The 19,992-nt window shown below is 23.0% G+C and overlaps 1 protein-coding gene across 1 annotated transcript in view; it reads left to right on the top strand.

The window, feature by feature from the left end:
- The window catches only part of LOC129612663 (unconventional myosin-XV), a 93,395-nt gene extending 73,403 nt beyond the window's left edge, over nucleotides 1-19,992 (top strand). The window contains exons 4-7 of the mRNA XM_055526370.1: nucleotides 5,690-6,216; nucleotides 17,890-18,139; nucleotides 18,243-19,382; nucleotides 19,461-19,992. Coding sequence (XP_055382345.1) covers nucleotides 5,690-6,216; nucleotides 17,890-18,139; nucleotides 18,243-19,382; nucleotides 19,461-19,634 — 2,091 coding nt within the window. The 3' untranslated portion in view covers nucleotides 19,635-19,992. The remainder of the gene's footprint in view (nucleotides 1-5,689; nucleotides 6,217-17,889; nucleotides 18,140-18,242; nucleotides 19,383-19,460) is intronic.

Raw genomic sequence — 19,992 nt, 5'->3', positions numbered from 1 at the left:
AATACTCTTAAATCAGTTTTAACGCTAAAATCAGTTCTTGCCGCCACATAATACTTAAATGTTAACAATAACTTAGTTTAAAGAATTAATATTTAAAGGACGTCTACCTAAAAAGGCGAGTCTCACGTCAACTTGAACAACTTAAATCGCGTTAAATTTAATTTGGTTGCATACCGCAAAATTCTATATTTTATTATAACTTTTATATTTTTATTTGATAGCTTGAATTGGCATACGGGACGAAAAACAAGTTTAAGTAACTGTACATTACGAGTAGTAAAAGCCAGATTCGAAATTAGTTAAAAATTTTAGAACAAAATTATTCTTGTTATGTATTTATTTAAAAATGAATTAATTTTACATAATTATTTTAGCTTTTCAGAACATAAGTCTATTATTCATAGAGTATAATATTATACGTATATATGCATATGACAATCTTCAAGTTAATAAAAAATAGCTCAATTTGAACAAATATGTAACACTAAGATTTGCAAGTTTTATATGGAAATAATAATTAACAATAACTTTATTTTAAGCGGACATACTTTTTCTTAGATGTGAAGATGTCGAGTAAAAATAAATTAAATACTAATGTGGGAGTGTTCTACTTAAGAATACTTATTCAATTTCTAAATTTGTATAAGCTACACTACGTATATCATTAACAATTAATTTTTAAGGAATAAAATGATGAATTTCGCATTTCAATAAATTGCAGTTGAATATAATTACTAATTAGTATACATTTTTCTACTTATCTTATACTTTATATGGAATTCGAGAAAACGTGACATTTTCAACATCGTATTTGCATTTTTCTTGATTCTTGTACATATATCTTGGAAAAAATGCTCAGAATCAACATATCAACATAACTAGTGATAAATGTACGTAATATTTGTCTGAATATGTATTCATCAATATCTATCAATAATAAAATATGATAAAACATCTGAGTTGTTCAGCCTAGCGATATGCAATGTTTTGTAAATATGAAATCCGTGTTGCCTTATCATCTCTTGATATATTTTGTTTTGAAAATGTTTAAAAAGTGCAAAATTATCGTTTGTGAACATTTTTTAAAATTGTTTCTGCTAAGCTTCGGCCATTAGTTATACATTTAAGCATATTACAGTAATACATTTAAACGCCTTTAATGAAAGACACTACAATATTCTATACGTGTGCATTTAAAATATGACAATTTAAATATTAATAGACTTTTTATTCTGTAAGAGGTGGAATGTAATTCAATACATTCAAAAAATTATGCTATTGTTAATCATTTTGCTTACCTAATGACAAAGTCAAGGTCTCTAAAAAAATTTTAAATCAAATTTAATTTAATTATACATAACTAAATTCATTTTGCAATATTGCGTATTTATATGAATAAAGTATACAGTAAATTTAGAATTTTCAAGAAAAATGAGACAGAAACGTGCAAATACAAAATACAATTTTCTTAAACAGTTAAAATTTAAATTTACTAACATTCTATAATAACCTACATTACTCTATTGTTAGTAATATTATATTTTATAGCATTTTAAAAATAAAATAAAAAATATTATTAAGTATATAGTTTCACGTATGTACCTCAATTTTATACACACGTGCTTTCAATATTTTATGCACAGGTTGTTCTTACATATTCTTTCATTACTATAGGAAAAACCATTTGAAAACTGTTATTTGACCTTTACAGTAATGGCTATAGTATAAATGCTAAAAAAAATTTTCATATTTATTTTTTTTTATTAAGTATACTAGATATTATTTTAAATTAAATTAAACTCATATTTTTCTAAAACGAAATAGAATAATAAAATTTATAGAACAAAAATTTCAATATATTTGTAGAGCTCCAATTTGTACATATGGGAAAATTTTTCATTAGAGTAATACCAAACAAATAGTAGCAGTTAAAATGTCCTACTATTTGTTTGGTATTACTCTAATTAATTATTATTTAATTAGGGAAAATTTGAAAACCAAGTTACTACGAATTTGCTAACAAATAATTTATACTTTGTGGAGGAAAACGGAATAAAAAAATAAATAAAATTAAAAATGGTGATGTTTTATTTCCCAATTTATTCTTTTATTTGATTATTAATAAATTTTGTATTAAAAATTCATTAATAAATCATAAAATTTAATCTAACAAGTTTAAATTAGTGTATGGAATACCATTTATAAATATTTATCACTAATCACAATGCAAATAAAAAATAAATTAAAAGTGAAATTAATGAATTATACTTTGCTGATATTTGATATAAAAATTGCTATAGAATTTTAAAGCTATTTGAAAATATAAAAAACTTTGCTGAACAATTATGTTATACACACATAAAAATTTATAAAGAAAAACAAAAATGATAATGAAAAAAAAATATTCAACTTTTCCTTTCAAAACGAAATGATTAACATGTGTAGTAGACCTGGACATTCAACATTATTATTTCTATATTAAAATATAGACGATATATTATAACAAAATATAAAATATGAGTATATACATAAAATAATATGTACACGAACAATCTAATATAAGATCCGATATTACACTTTCACTAGATTTACCAATTAAATTGATCACGAATTTCATCTTGAAAAAAAAAAAAACTAAATATTGTAAATTTTTCATTAATTTTTTTTTTTTCTCTTTTTAAATTCACATTGCGCATAATTGATAATTATGATACGCTTCGATATTATATGATTGTTAACAAAATGCATTAATAAATATACTAGCGACATTTATTATATATATGTATTTATAATTATATACAAATGCATACCATATTCATATACACGTATATTAATTTCTAGCAGTATAACAAATGCGAAAACTTTATATGAAAACTAATTGAAAATTAATATATGTAAGTATGATGAATTTTTTAAACTAAACATTAACTGGGATATATAGTATAACGGTGATCATAAATATTACATTAAATTGGAATAGGATATTTTATCGGATATTATTTTTATTGATTAATTGTTAAATTTTAAAAGCATTCATTTTACTTTTTTTCTTTTCAAAAATAACTTAAAGATATTTGTTTAGAAAATTATACTTTCAAAATTGAATTATAAATGTAGTATGGCTAGTATAACGTACATACATATAAAATATTATAAAAAAAGAGACTGTATAACTTGCACTTGTCATTTATAAATATTGGAAATCACAATACGTATATATTGGAAATCAGTATTTTATATGACAGGTTCAAGTTGTTATTAAATTTTTTTTTATAGTCCATGTGATAAGTGATTTTTTTCTTATGAAACATCCAACAATTATACTACCCTACCACTTTTTCCATTATCAAAGTTATCATATCATATAATTATTATTTTGTATTTAATTTGATAAAAAAAATTAATAAACTGGAATATTAATATAATTTTAATATATTTTACATTTTTATTATACATGCAGCATAAAGATTCACTTTCAATGTATAATGTACACATGATTTTATTTTTCAATAATGTTATTTATAATCATTTGAGTAGATATATAGGTGGATATGAAAGGATTTCATTTTAAAAATGTTTGGGCGTTTAAATTTTTTAACATACGGCGATTATTACAATGTAATAAAAATATAAAAACATAAACTGATATGAACAACTAAGGTTGTTATGCACTCGTATGTACAGACATAATTATGAAGTTGTAGCATCAAACTTTTGTCTATCAATCAAATTCTCGAATCTCTTAAAACTAATAATTTAATGGAATATTTAATATTAAATATAAGTTGAATATTGGTAAATGAACAAACTAATAAATTTTCACTCCCAGCCCAGTAATGGTCAGATAACAACAGAAATTTTTAAATGCGCACCCCAGGTGAGAGATAACTCTTTCATGGATCACTACTGATTCTGTTACCGTATTTATGCAAATTAATATATGTGTACCGGTCGTTTTGCAGATGTTGTTACGAGAATGTTAAAATTATTCATTGTATTCATTAAGTGGCGACTCCTTTATCTTGTTGGAAGCGCTATCTAGTTTTATGACTCATATGATGTGAGGTTTCGGCAGATTAATTTAAAATCTGAAAAGTGTCGCGAGCAAACGTATTAAAATTGAAATACCCAAAATTATGTCTGAGGGATATTATTATTCTGTCCGTATAATTTTATTTCTTCTTTGATTATTTTAAAAGAACTTTTGCTATTTGAACCGTATTCATCAAAATCAAATCATAAACTAGTTTTGACTTTAGAAATATATTCTTCAGCTATAATCAAAGCCTCATTACGGGCAAAATTTCTTCCAACCGGCATATTGAAATAATATTTCAATTATAATTAGATTATCGAAAGAGATCAAACCTTAGAACAATCCACTTGCAAATTCAAAGTTCCAAAAAAAAAAAATAAATAATATTACTTATGTTTTGCCTAAAGGGCAACAACAAATTTATTGTTTCATTATAAAAAGAACAATTTCAATACTACAAATCTATGCTTTTGACCTAAAAAAAAATAAAGCTAAATTGCATTTCTATGTAAGTGCAAAAAATTATGTAAAAAGTTTAATAAAGAACATTCATAAGTAAATTATGTGTGTGTGTGCATTATTGCCATAATTGTATAGAAATTTATTGAAATACAAAAAAACTATTGAAAATTAGCATAATCCGATTTTTACGATTTTGCAATGAGTTTATTGTGGCGTTTATAGTACGCCGTTGCGTTTCAAACATTTTAGTTTTTCTTTCATTTTTCTTTTTCTTTGTTTTTCCATAATAACTTTCCCATTTTTTATTTCAATTTTTCTCTTTTTTCTTATATTCTTTTACAATTATTTATTTGCGATTCAAATTTGTTTTTCAATTGAAGTTACGTTATGGCAGTATTTAAACTACGATATTAGATACGCGTAACTGACTATAACTAAAAACGTATAGACCACATTAGCGTCTTATAGAAAGTTGAATTAAAATTTTTATATTTTTATTTTAATTTTTATATGAATATTAACTTATTTAAACGATTTATTTTAGATTAGTTTGCAAGTTTTATATAGTTAAATGCTCATATTTTGCAAAATTTTTATTAGCAATGCTAAGTGAAACATACGGTAATGATCTATACTACAAAATTAACTTTGATCATCTTAACTTCAAGCAAAAACAAATACCCTATCATAAATTGTTTGGCAAATTTTACTTTTTTATCAAAATCAGCAATACAATTCTGATGTCAAAAATATTTCCTAAATTAAAAAAGGCACTTCGTATAATCTATTGGACTTTTCGATTTATTGTATGCTATGAAAAGCTATGAAAAGTATATATGAATATTTAATTTTTTAAATTCAATTTCGCCACAGTTTCTAAATTTTTATTGTAATTTTATTAAATACTTTTCCAAAAATATAAGCATTATATAAAACACTGACAAAATCACATTCACTACTTGTAATTGAAAACTACATACCATAATAAATCATAAAATCGTATTAACAATATGCATATTATGTTAAAATCATGCAAATTATACAACAATATGTTACCGAGCTTTTAATACCTTTAATCTTAAAACACAAAATACCTGTAGAACCGTATATCCGTTTTAATTTTTAATTAAATCAAATTAATTTTTTTAAAAATACATTCATTTATTGTTCTCATTTTTGTTTTGTTTTTAGGCACAATCAAAACATTCAACATTATCATCAGGCGCAAGAGCTGCAGCTCAAACCCTTAATGTTCCTCTTGAACGTCTTGAATCCCGTGAATCACATCATCGTGATTCAGTATCAAGTGTTGAGAAACATCATCGTACTAGTCATCATCGTATGGTCAGTGGCCATGAAATTGATCATCAACAGCAGCAACAACAACAACAACAACAGCAACATAATCAAATTAATGGTCATAGGCATCATAGCCAAATAAATAATAATAATGCAAGTGGTAGCGGTATTATTGGTAGTGGTGATATTGTTAGTCAACATCTTCATCATGGAAATTCACATCATTTAGAACAAATTGAAAGACATTTAATTAAACAACAGCAAGCAATGCATCATGCAGCACGTAAAATGTCAAGAGAAAATCATTTAGAATCATCTTTATTGGGACATACAGCTGATGATGAAGATATACCAAATTCATCACAATCAATAACGAAATATTCTCTATTACAATTTGCAATGCAACATTTTAGAAATGAGTAAGTATTAAAATTTTAAAAATTTCTATATTTCCATAATTATTTTTGAATTCAAATTTTAATAATTAATTTCTTAGTGGCCGTCTACATAATTCTTTATAAAAAGTTGTCAATAAATCATACGCTGCGATTTAGGCCGAAACATATAACCGCATTCGCAAGCTTGTCTCTCTATCCATACGTTTGTCTGTGATAGCTATATTAATCAAAAATTTGAGTTATTACGATTATAAGTTTTATTATTATTAAGGTTACAAGTTTGTATGTTTAAATTTATATACATATTTGTTGTTTAAATTTTAGAATGCAAAGCTTCAATAATATTGTATTGAAACACAACAATCTACTTTATGAGTTGTATAATTACTGAGTTGTATATTAACCTCGTATTGCTATGAAAATTTGAATTCAAGGAGCTCTTTTTCTAAACCTTATAAACGAAGTTGGGAATTTGACTTATCGTTCGAAAATATGTTCATATGGGTTTAAATATACTTTAATTTTGCTTCATAGCTTTACATTTTAAATGGTTTTATAAATTCAGTGTATGTACAAATTTTACATTTTTAAGCATAAATTTTTAGAATACGTTACTGCATGCTCATCTGCTTTCAAGCACTTATAATGAAAACATAAAAGTAAAAAGTTATTTTTCTGATTGTAAAAAGAAAATTTAAAATTCAATTGAAATTTGTATTGGCTTGCACACATTTAAAATTCAAAACTTTATCATTATCTTTTATCGTATTGAACTCGCCTTTAAACTTTATGCATTTTTATAGTAAAATATTCAATATGCATGTATTTTGCTATTAATAAGATAATAAAGTAAACAGGATACCATTGGTGAATTTTTATTAGTTTGATCATTGAAAAAATTGTTAATTCACTTTTATTATTACCACTATGTGTTTAGTTCACTTGTATACCAAAAAAAAAATTACCCACAACAAACACATTAATCATTAATTATCTTATAACAACAAAAAAAAAAAAAGAAATTTTTTCACTTTTAAACAAAATCAAAACTTTTAAGTATTGAATTTTAAATAAATTTTTGAATTAAGAAAACAAAAAGTTAAATTTACATTCTAATTACTTGGAAACAGTGAAAGGCCATTACTATGGTTTTCCATACTGATTATTAAACGTAGGGTTACTTTTTATTGCATAAAATTTAAATGCAAGGAAATTTTACAACAATAATACGATATGGAAATTTAGATTAAAATGTAAAAGATGAGTTGGAATTTTTAATGAATCTTCGGAAAGATATGTGGTATATGTATATGAATTTGTTTTTATAAATACGAGTAAATACGATAAATGAGAGTAAAAGTTTAAATTACTTTACATAATTAAGTTGCTTGAAGAAATTTTTTGCTGAATAATGGAAAAATAAGCGAAAACAACCAAATTAAATGAAACAACAATTTTAATTACAAATTATTAGGGTAAATTATATTTCACTTTTAATTTTTTATTTAAAATTTAATTCTAAATATTTCCGGAAGTGCATAATAAATTTAAAGAGATTTGAATAAATTTTCTGATTCATGGCACCTTGTACTTAACAACATTTTATAAAATGCACACATGAGAATCAATACACACATGAAAATGAGCAGTAGTATGAATTTTCTAATAAATAAGAATAAATCAAAATTGCTCTCAAGAAATAATTATATGATTTTCTCATTAATGTAAATTCTAAAGTATTTTAAAGCGTCACATAAAAATAGTTTTACATAATTTTCGTTTCTTTTATATTATTTGAATAATTATGTTCTAGTAGCATGCAATATGATATTTATTATTTTAAAATTTTACGTGTTCTCATTAGAATTCACTTTTAGTTTATTACAAAGCACAAATACTGACTATGGAACATATACATGTATTTATGTAATTTGCAGATTGTATAACAATAATGTTACAAAAAATTTTAAATTTGATATCTTTATTGTTTTAATTTAACATTGAATTCCAACAGCTTTTTGAAATTTTATAAAAATTTTACTTAAATACTGCTATCGTTTATTATTTTTAAGCTAACTATAAAAATTTATAAATTCAAAAATTTTTTTTCAAATTTCCAGAAATTTATTTTAAATTTTCATCAATTTTTATCATATTTCTTTTTGAGAAATTTGCAATAATAATCTCTGTTCCTCTCAATTTTAGCTCTCAGTTGTATCTTCTATATATATTTTGTTCTTGAGCGCATTTAATACAGTTGAGGAAACATTGATTTTAAATCAATTCACAAATCGAAATTAAATTTTTCAGTTTTGTCCACAATAACGTTTCATTTAATTAATAAATTAACCGTTTTTAGAAAACGGTTAATTTATTAATTAAATGAATAGATAATAACTGTTTTTTTCAAACTTTAATTTTACGTTTAACAACTATGTGATTCTAAAATCTGAAAAGATTTAGAAGTGTAGTTTCTGAAATTTCAAAGTTATATCTAATCATTGGCCTGTCGAAAACAGAAACAATTAAGTTACACTCAAAATTAGAAAAAAATTAAAAAAATTATATGAAATTTACTTTAATTTTAGCCGCATACGACAAATTTTTCCATATTTGCAAGAGCCCATTCAAAGCTAACAGTTTTGTAAAAATGAAACACCCTGTATTAAACACTGATAAATTTTAGATAGAATTAAAATTTATTAAAATATTGTTTTGTCGATTTTGCAATTATAACACAAGTACTATAATTGTATAATAACTTATTTGTTATATTTCTATAAGAAAAGCATATTAAAATTATTTTATATCTCGATAAATTTTTATACGCTATACGACTAATATACGACAGTTCACCTAATTATTTTATTTTCTTCAAAAATATGTCAGTCAATGCAATTATCCATTTATTTCTTTCGAATTAATTAATTTAATTGAAATAAATAAAATATAACTTTATTTTAACAATTTGTTATTTATTCAATTATATTATGAAATACGTAATCATTTTAAAAAAAGATTTGTGATGCACTAATAAATTAATTTATCTTAATTTTATTTCACTATATACATATTATTTTTATTTTCTTTCATTTACTTCTAATCAAAAATATTATTATAATAAATAACTTAATTAAAACGGAGGGAAAAAAAGAAAAACATGTGGCAACATTATACAATTCATATAAATTCAAAATTCTCTCTATTGAAATTTATATTTGAAAACTAAAAGATGTACATGTTTGTATGTTATCAGCTTCATCAACAATAACAATAAACATAAATTATTACACTCAATCAACATCATTAACATCATCACTACTATTATAATTTTAATACAAAATAATTTCCTATAAATTTTGTTTAGCATTCAATTTAATTTGTCTCAAAATTATAATTTCATTGAAATAGTTTAAAATGTCGTATTATTTTGCATTGTACATCTTTTTCATCTATTTCTTTTCTTAATATTTTCTTCACATATTGCACAATAATTCAATTAAAAAACAAGAAAAAAAAAAGCAAATATGAAACAGTAACATAATTATACCACCACCCTTTTAAATTTTATTTTCAATTTCAGAAAAAAATCATTTATACCAAATTTGGTATTTTACTCTTCGTCAACTCTTAAATAGACAAAATAATAAAGTTACTTGTACATCTTCAACTTAAGCACCTTATAATAAAAACAAAGAGTTAAATTTTTTGTAAACCCATCGTAGGGAGGAAGAGTTTTTTTTTAATAAGCCATTTACAAAAAAAAAAAACAACCTATTGTAAAAGAGAAGAAAATCTAAACATAAAAATACAAATGAAATACAAAAAAAAATACACGTATAAAAAATATTTTTTAAAAATTTTTGGTATCAAATCTCCCTCAATTTTCCATTTTATTTAGTTAGTTAGTTATCATTTAAACAGCGTGCTGTCATGATCGGTTTAAACGTATAAATACAAAAAAAATAAAAAAGATTTAGCAAAATTTTAAGCCAAAAAAATTAAAATCATAAGAAAATAATAAAAAAAAAATTAACTGGCTTTTGTATTTTTATTTATTCACTTATATTCACAACAATATTCGTTCTTAAAAAACACGCTTGAAATTTTTCAATAAAACAAACAACAGACAATATTGCAATTAAAAGGAAAACAATAGTTTTCCCGCTTTTTTCATAATAAAATAATGAAAAAGAAAATTTAGAATTTTAATTTTAAAAAATTTTTACGCGTTGTAATTTTACAAAAATTTCGTGTTTAACTAGTTTTTTTTAATTTATGCTTTATACAAATAAAACGAAATTAACTCTTATGATCTATTGGTATATATATACCATTATAATCTTACCATTATTAAAGTTATCTAAAACTTTCGCTGCAAATTAAATAAAAGAAAAAACAAAAAATGTTAAAAGAAATTAATTACTAAATTAACTTATTTTTATTTATATAAATATTTAATTAAAGAAAATTAATGAAGATTGTAAAAAAATAAGACCAATAATAATAATAAGTTTATATTAAATTATTAGAAAAATATTTATAATAAATTATTTCTAATTTTCAAAACAAATTTTCATTCAATTCTTCGATCAAATTAGAGTCGAATTAAATTTGTTATTTAAAATACTTAAAAAATCATTGATTTTTACATATAAGAATTTGATTTATTTAGAAAGTAGCATCGTCATTAATTGTGTTTTTATGAATTTTAGTGATAAATAATTTAATTTTAGTTTTTTTATAAAAATTTCAGTTATTTTAATTAATTTACAATTAAAATTGCTATAACAATTCTGTACTATATGAAATGGTATACGGCAACACTTAAAATATTAGTACTATTGTAAAATTTTAGTACTTTGAAAAACTTTTATATTGAAAAATACGGTTAAATTAAAAATAGAAATTCCTTTTATAACAATATATTTAAAACAAAAAATTACTAATAAATTTAAAATGAATTAGAATTTCATCTACATTCGATATGCAAAATTTCGATATGTATATCAAATTCCATAATTTAAATTAAATGATTTTTCTATTTCAATTTCATTTCCGACTTCTTCTAAAATATGAAGTGAATGACATCAAAATATAGCTAAATAGCATTTTCTTTTATTCAAAATTTTGTTGCTATAATTTTAAAATTTTTATTAAAATTTCAAGGTTTACTATGTCCATATATGCGCATTTTGTACGTATGACAGAATATAAAAAGCAATGTGTCAAAATTTGATGTTACCATAAAATTTTAATTAATAACATTTATTGTACGATGTGACATAATTATTATTATATATTCTTATATATTTCAGTTCGTATGGAATACAAAATAAAATATATATATAAGGTGTATATAACAAATTATGCTGGTAATTAACAATTTATATAAAAATTTATATCAGAGCATTATACAGCATTTAATTTGGTTTTAAATTATACCACAATTTTATGATTTATATAGTTGAGTACATAGTATTAAGATAATAAAAAAGTCCATAAACTCAATAAATATCCTTATTCAATTTCAAATTATGTAACTCAAGATTGAATGTTTTTAACTCAACTTGATTAATTCAACAATATGATTTTAACTATACTAAGCAAAGTAGTTTGCGGATAAGTTTATATTCAACTATTTCATTCTCAACTTCCTTATCGTTATAAGTGAACTTTTATCAAAATTTTGCCTTTACCTAATTATACTTTTATAAATTAAACTATAAACTTTAATTAGAGTGGAAACAACCAAGAACCAGCTTGAAATTTCAATTAATTTAATATTATAATTGTGACATTGGAATTGTAAAATACAATTCACAATTAATACTGAACATAAACTGAATTATAATATGTGAAAATACAATATTACTGCAACTCAGAGTCAACTCTGATAACTCTGAGTTAAGTTTCATTACAAAGATATTTAAAGCATTTATCTGAATAAAATTTCAATTTATTTTGCAGTGAAATAATTACTTTGCAAATTAATTCGAATCCCATTGTTGAATCCCATTCTATAATCTATATTAGCCTGTAAAAAATTATCAAATTTGCTGAATTCAATACGAATCGTTTATTGTGTTTAGGAAACCGGATTCTCTTCTATCTATACACTTGCCAACACATTTTAACTAATTTTATATACTTTCAAAATAAAAAAAAAATAAAGAATTTATTATACTTTTTTTTCAAATACCTTATTATAAACATATAAAAAAAAATTACTATATTAAATTTTAAAGTGATTATCAAATTTGACACATCATACATAGTGATTTGCACACGATTGTACAAATATTTTTTTTCTGTGTTTTTTGTGCATTTGTTTTGTTTTTGTTTGTTTTTTTTTTCATTATAAAGAAAGACTTCAATTAAAATTCATTATGAAGAAATTATGAATTAAATAAAAATAAAGAAAAAAAATTTTTTTATTGCACAAAATCCGTGTTAAAAAACCGTAATAACCGAAAGTAATTACAAACAAAACATAAGCGCACAACATTCACAATTCAACTTACATACTTTTTGCATTAGAAGAAATAATTCTTTAATTTTTTTTTCTCTTTTGGATTTACCATTTTTTTTTTAACCAAATAATATAATTAAAGAAAAATAATCATATAATAAAAAATATTAGCTAGAGCACCTGAATTGTGGTCATCATCACTTAAAATAATGTAAAGTAGGAGAAAAAACAAAAAAAAAAAATTTTTTTTAATTATATAAAAAAACGCTCATTAAAAAATTAAAAAAAAAAAAAATTTGTTTTCAGTTTGTGGTCGATGGTAAATGGTCTTCTTTACCCATACTTTTCGCTACTTTAATCTTTAATTGAAGAAATAATTACGGTGTGAACTGAACGTGCTTTATTATATTTTTTTTCTCTTTTTCAATTTCAACTTAAAATAGTGATGATCTGATAACATTTAACATTTGACATAGAAAAAAAAAAAACGAAATAAAAAAATTAAGAAAATTTTTGCTTTTTTTTTTAATTTTTAATAATTTTGAAATAAATTTTTTAAAAATAAGAATGTAATATGAAATTATTGTAAATGAAAAATTTAAAAAAAAAACAACAAAAATGGAAAAAGAAAAAAAATTTTTCCAGTAGCTTAGAAATTAAAAAGTTAAAAATATGTGCGCGAACTTAAATGAAGAAAAGAAAGCTAAAAATAAAAAAAATAAATTAGAAGATTTAAGCAGTTTCTAAATGGAAACGATGTTAAGGTAAAAAATAAATGTTATGAATGTTAGTACTTATGTGTGTATGAAATACAATTGATTAAATTGGATTACAAATGAATTATAAAATTATATAACAGTATTACAGTAAATATTATTTAAATTGTCAAATTATTTGAATTATTTTCTATATTAAATATGGGAATTATATGCAATATATTTTAAATTTAATCTACACATTTAAATGCTATTTTGAAAGAGCAAAATTTTTCTAACTGATTGCTGATTAATTATTATTTAAGACTTAACTAAACTATAACCTACCAAGGAGCTTTTAAAATCAAACAATTAATTGTATTATAAAAGTACAAGGAACTGCATTAAGACCTACATAATATGTAAAAGGCGGTTTTCATTTATAAAAAGTACATTTGCTCAAATTCAATAATTCGGAAAAATTATTTCACTATACTCAATAGATGTTTTTCTCTTATATTTTGATCATATTAATTTTGAAAACTACTGAGTGTTCCTATTAAGTTGTGCATATCGATAAAAATATCTTCCTGAAAACAAATGTACGAGTACATACTATGCCGTGGAAATTTAGATTAAACCTGCTCGTCTACCAAAATTCATATCTTACAGAAACTTAACAAAATATAGCAGTTTGAATTAATAAACAAAAATTATATCGGCTTCGATGTTTAAAATTGCAAAATGGAAATACAGAAGTAGTCAAAAACGAACTGTATAGATTAACTAGAACCAGAACATATCTATATTCAAGTAACTTTACAAGTTACCTTCCATTTTTATAAGTAATTATTCTAATAATTTGAAGCTATACTGTTCAACAAACATAGGATTATTTTTATTAATTAATTTATTTCTCACTTATTTTACGCATGTTGTACGCACTTTTGTATGAATCCTATTTTTCTCTCTTTCTCTCTCTCTCTCTGTACCAAATATAAAAAACAATTACACTTCAATTACATTATAAAAAGTATTTCATAATTTCAAACTTACAAACCCAATTTGAATAATTAAATAATACAAATAGCTACAGCATATTCACACAATAAATTTAAATTTGAATTAAGAAATTTTATTTCAAATCTCGAAATTAATAATCGAAAAAATTTTTTTTTTTTTAACAATTTCTTTCTCATAAAATTTTGTGGGAATTTCGTTATTATTTAATTTAATATTGTCTCTATAGACAATTTGAAATTTAAATTTTTAATTTTATAACAAACAAAATAATTAAAAACAATTTATTGAAAATTTTTTTGCATTAACCTAATTTTTATTATGTAAATTGAAAATATTTAAATAATTGCCTTCCTGTCCAAAATTTGAATTTATTTTTGGTTCATTTATAATAATAAAAATTTGGTTAAGATTTTGTTATTATAGTCTTGTAACTCTTTACTTAGTGTTTTACATTCAAATAAAAAATGTTATTCAAATAGAACATTTTTCCCTTTAAATCCTATAACTACGATCATTAGTCATAAATCATAATTGATCTAAGCTTATGTACTAACGTGCTTTTAAAATGTTTGCATATTTTTGCTAAAAAAGATATGAAATTACAAGAAATATTATAAAAATCAATAACCTTTTATTATACATGATCTCAATAATTATAGAAATTAATGTTTATTATAAACTATTATAAGAACATAAATACAAAATTTATTCATAATATTTTCATTATTTAATTACAAAGCCCAATAATTAATAATTATGCACAGTTTTCCTTGAAAATTGCTTTCAAATGGAAAACCTAAAATTTCCATTTTTATTACATTATTAACGATTACAAGTAATTAATTCCAATTTTTATATAATATTTTGTTTCTACAAGCAAATATTTTATAACCTTGAAGATGTTTAATGCACTATGCAATGTAAGTTTAATAAGCGAAAAACCTCCAGGAAAAATTATAAATTTTTTTTCTATATTTAAAATATTTCTTTATTTTTCTTTTTGTGATTGAAAAATTTTTTGTTGTTTTCTACTTTGCCCTTTTTTTCATATTGATAATTCTTCAAATAAATAATTTTTACTTGAAAACTATTATTTGTGAATGCCAATATCAAATTGAACTTTATTACTTTAATTTTTTAAAATTAAACGGTCTAATGATAGTAAAACAACTACATAATTGTATAACATAAAATTTTACACGCACATTTGAAAAAAATATATACAGTGGCGTTCAAAAGAAAAAAATTGTTTTAATTAAATTTAGATAAAGTTAATAAGAAAGGGAATTTTAGAATATTTTGGATAATTCATAATGATTTATAAAGAAATAAAATGTACTTATTTAAAATTTCGTTCCTGGATTAAATTTAATATAAGCATTTGAAGTCGGCAAGTATGCCATTCTAGAGAAATAAATCTTTTGTATAGGTGTGAATTGTTAAATATTAATTAATATTTATGAATTCTGAAATATTTATTAAGAGAAAGAAACAGTTTTTCTTTCAAGAAATTCCAATTAAAAGTATTATACTTATAAATTTGGAAATATTCTGAATTTTTCTAATAAAACTTGATAGTTAGGTTCAATAAAATCAGATTTGTTCCTAATATTTTGTAAATTACTGTTTATTTGTATTGAATGCTGAATATTGCACATTTATACATAGACGTGGTTATAAGTATACAAAAATAAAATCAATCAACACTGTAAAATTAAAATAATCTTATTTTGTTACGTAAAGCAAATTTTTAATTTTTACTATATAATTATAATTAGTCAGTTCCCTTTTGGTAACCTACAGGAAATTTCAAATTACAGGTGTATTTTAATGATTCGTTTTCTAAAAATAATTGTTTTAACCACAAGTAGCTACTTATGAATAAAAAAATTTTTTGAAGAACAAAAAAAAAATAAAAAATTTTTCTAATTTACAACTTTGCTGTATTTGCTTTATATTTGTTATTTATTACAACTGTTGTTAAAATTTCATAAAATTTTGCTTAGAAATAGCACTAACAATAATATCGCAGATATGTAGTTATATTTCTCTACATAATACTTCTTGAGTTCTTCCTTCAATTATTCTTATTCTATATAACAATAGTATGTTGTGTTCACTTCCAATAAATATAATAATTATTCATTTCTTATTTAAAATTAATCTAAAAAAGAATAGAATCTAAAAAGAAATATAATTTTATAAAAGAAAAATTTTTAAAATATTGAACTAGATAATAGAGATTAAGAATCTTAGGGAAAAGATTATGAATTTTGATGCTGGAGCTTAAAAATATTGATAATAACTGTTAATATATATAAATAAAAATAAAATATATCAAAAAAATTGCACTAAACTACAATCATTTCATTAAAGTATTTTTAATTTCAATCAAACCTTAACTAATTTTGAACATAGAATATGATAAAGGTTTACATTTCACATACAAAAAGCGACAGAATTTTTCTCTAATCAAAAATAATATTTTCCTCTGATATTTCAATTTCTATAAAATAATTTTTACATACGAGTATATTAATTTACATACATTTATCTACTCTATGTTCTGATTTAGCGGCAGATTCCATTATGAACTTTTATAAAGAATCAGTGGCAAATAAACATCAATTTGTCAAACAAACCCATATAATTATTTGGGCCCAATTAGAACCTATGATATTTTTTTTAAATTTTAGGTATAACTATTTAAATTATCTTTATTTTTTTTTTTTTTGAAATTTCATCCCATAAGTATTATCGTATAAAATATTAATATAATTTAATTTTATAAAAAAAATCCAAACCTAATTCTTAAATTTACGTTATATATACATATACACAGTTTATGATTTGGAAAACTATTTAATTATTTTTATCATGACAAATTGAGTAATGACAGATTATTTCCTTAATTTTGAAAAAATATCTATAAAAGACTATACAAACATTCTCACCCAATTATGGAGCTACACAACACATGAAATCCAATTACCTACTTACATACTAAGTACAAAACTTGTTTTCAAAATCTCGTATGAACTATTGAAAGGAAATGTAATTCAAATTTCTTATTTATAATTTCGTACATACTTATAAATTATAATATACAAAAGATACCAAGTTAACTAACACAATATAGAAGTTTGTTTTGTAGTAAGCACATAGAAGTAGGCAGATACTTTGATTTATTACATGAAAAAATTTAAATTCAAAGAAATTTTCATTTTGTTGATGAAACTTTCAACAATAATTAATTCACACAATTAAATTTTTTAATTATCTTCATCAAGAAAATGAACAGATTATTATTATGGGAAAACGTTTATTAAATTCTTTTGTTATGTCATCTTACATGCATAATTTTTTTTTAACATTATGTAATTTACATTTAAATTTAAACAAATGAAATATTTTAAAATAAAACTTTATCATCGTGTATCTGTATTATGCACTTTGATACACATATATATATATATTAATTTTCTATTAAATTTTATTTTTTAGTGTATCACCTGAAGAACATAGGACAAGCTCAGCTGGTTCACGTGGTGAGAAACGTTCAACTTCCTCAGCAAGATCATATGCTGATCTTGTTAAATGGCAAGGAACACCAATAAGAGCACCATTATTACGATTACCTCCAGATTTAGCTTCTTTGTCATTAGAATGTTTTGATTGTATTCTAAGATATTGTGGAGATATTCCACCAGATCCAGAAATGTCTGAAGTTAAATGTGTCTACACAGTTTTAATGGTATAAATTAAATATTTCATATAATAAATGTGTGCTAATATCTGTTTAAAAATAATTTTAGTTAATTTTTATTAATAAAAAATTTTAAAATTGTGTATTTTAGCATTGTCACAAATATTTAGCCTTACGAGATGAAGTTTATTGTCAATTAATGAAACAAACTACAGCGAATCGTTCTCCATGCCCAGATTCATCTCAAAGAGCTTGGCGTTTATTAAGTATATTAGCCGCGTATTTTGGTTGTTCAGAAGCTTTAAGACCGTATCTAATGGAACATTTAACAACAGCTGCATCAGATCGTAGACGTTCGTGTCATGGTACAGCAGCTGTTTGTTTAACTAATTTAAGAAAAACTGCTCGTTGTGGTGGACGTAAAAATGTGCCAAGCGTTGAAGAAGTAACTGCAGTTTCAGCTGGACGATCTGCACGTCGTCAAATATATAGACTCCCTGGTGGAGCTGAACGTGTTGTTAATACAAGATGTTCAACTGTTGTTGCTGATGTTATTGCAGAATTATGTTTACTTTTGGGTATCGAATCTGAAGCTGAACAACAAGAATTCTCATTATATTGCATAGTACAAGGTGATGCATTTACTATGCCATTAGCAGCCGATGAATATATATTAGATGTTACAACAGAATTATTAAAATCAGGGCAACCATTTTATTTGATATTCTGTCGTAGTGTTTGGCATTTTCCATTAAAAAGGGATCCAGCACCAACCCCACTTTATGTTGAAGTACTATTTAATCAAGTCGCACCAGATTATTTAGAAGGTTTACTACTAGAATTACCAAATGGTAATGCACCACCCCCAGAAATTGTTCACGATATGGCAAGAATTGCTACATTATTACATAGAGCTGCTGATTTAAATCATGTTCCAGCAATGAAAGAAATTAAATTTTTGTTACCAAAACCAGCATTAGGTATTAGAGAAATTCGACCAGCTCAATGGGTTGGTTTAGTGCAAAATGCTTGGCCAGCGATAGCTGGGTTAAGTCCTGGTCAAGTTAAAGCACAATTTTTAGGTGTATTATCGACATGGCCATTATTTGGAAGCAGTTTCTTTGCTGTTAAAAGAATTTGGGCAGAAGAAGGACCACATGTTGAAGATTCGAATCCGATGTGGCGTGACCTTATATTAGCATTAAATCGTCGCGGTGTACTTTTCTTAGATCCAAATAGTCATGAAACATTACAACACTGGCCATTTATGGAAGTAATATCAACTAGAAAGGTATATACATATATTTTAAATAAAATAAAATTTCATTTCAAATATTCATTTTTTTTTTAATCACCAAAAATTTTTTAGGTACGCTCTGAAGATGGAGCTCTTTTCTTAGACATGAAAGTTGGTAATTTAATGCAACAACGTGTTATACGCGTACAAACCGAACAAGCTCATGAAATTTCTAGGCTAGTAAGACAATACATCACAATGGCCCAAGTCAGTATGAGAGACAGACGAGATAGGGATCGGGATTAAAATATAAACAAAAATTAATCTGAAAACTTTTTAATATAAATCATAAAATTGTTTTTATGTAATTATATACAAATATTTTTATTATAATATATAAATTTTAAGTTAAAATAATATTAATTATGGTATGTTATATACATTATTATATAAAAATATACATTATACATATGTGAAACAGAAAATTCTTATTTTTCCAATACAGCTCATTCTAAATTGTATTTTAAATTTTGTCAAAAATATATTTTTTTTGTATTCTTTAATAAATTTTATTTTATGTATTTGAGCTAAGTATAAAATGCAAAATAAAATCCAATACTTACGTAAATAATTTTTTTACTTGTTAATCTTGATTCTAGAACAC

Source organism: Condylostylus longicornis, unplaced genomic scaffold, assembly GCF_029603195.1.
Source record: "Condylostylus longicornis isolate FDR11 unplaced genomic scaffold, ASM2960319v2 ptg000075l, whole genome shotgun sequence".
Taxonomy (NCBI): domain Eukaryota; kingdom Metazoa; phylum Arthropoda; class Insecta; order Diptera; family Dolichopodidae; genus Condylostylus; species Condylostylus longicornis.
Note: the sequence above shows the minus strand (reverse complement) of the source record. Positions and strands in the feature narration are given on the sequence as shown.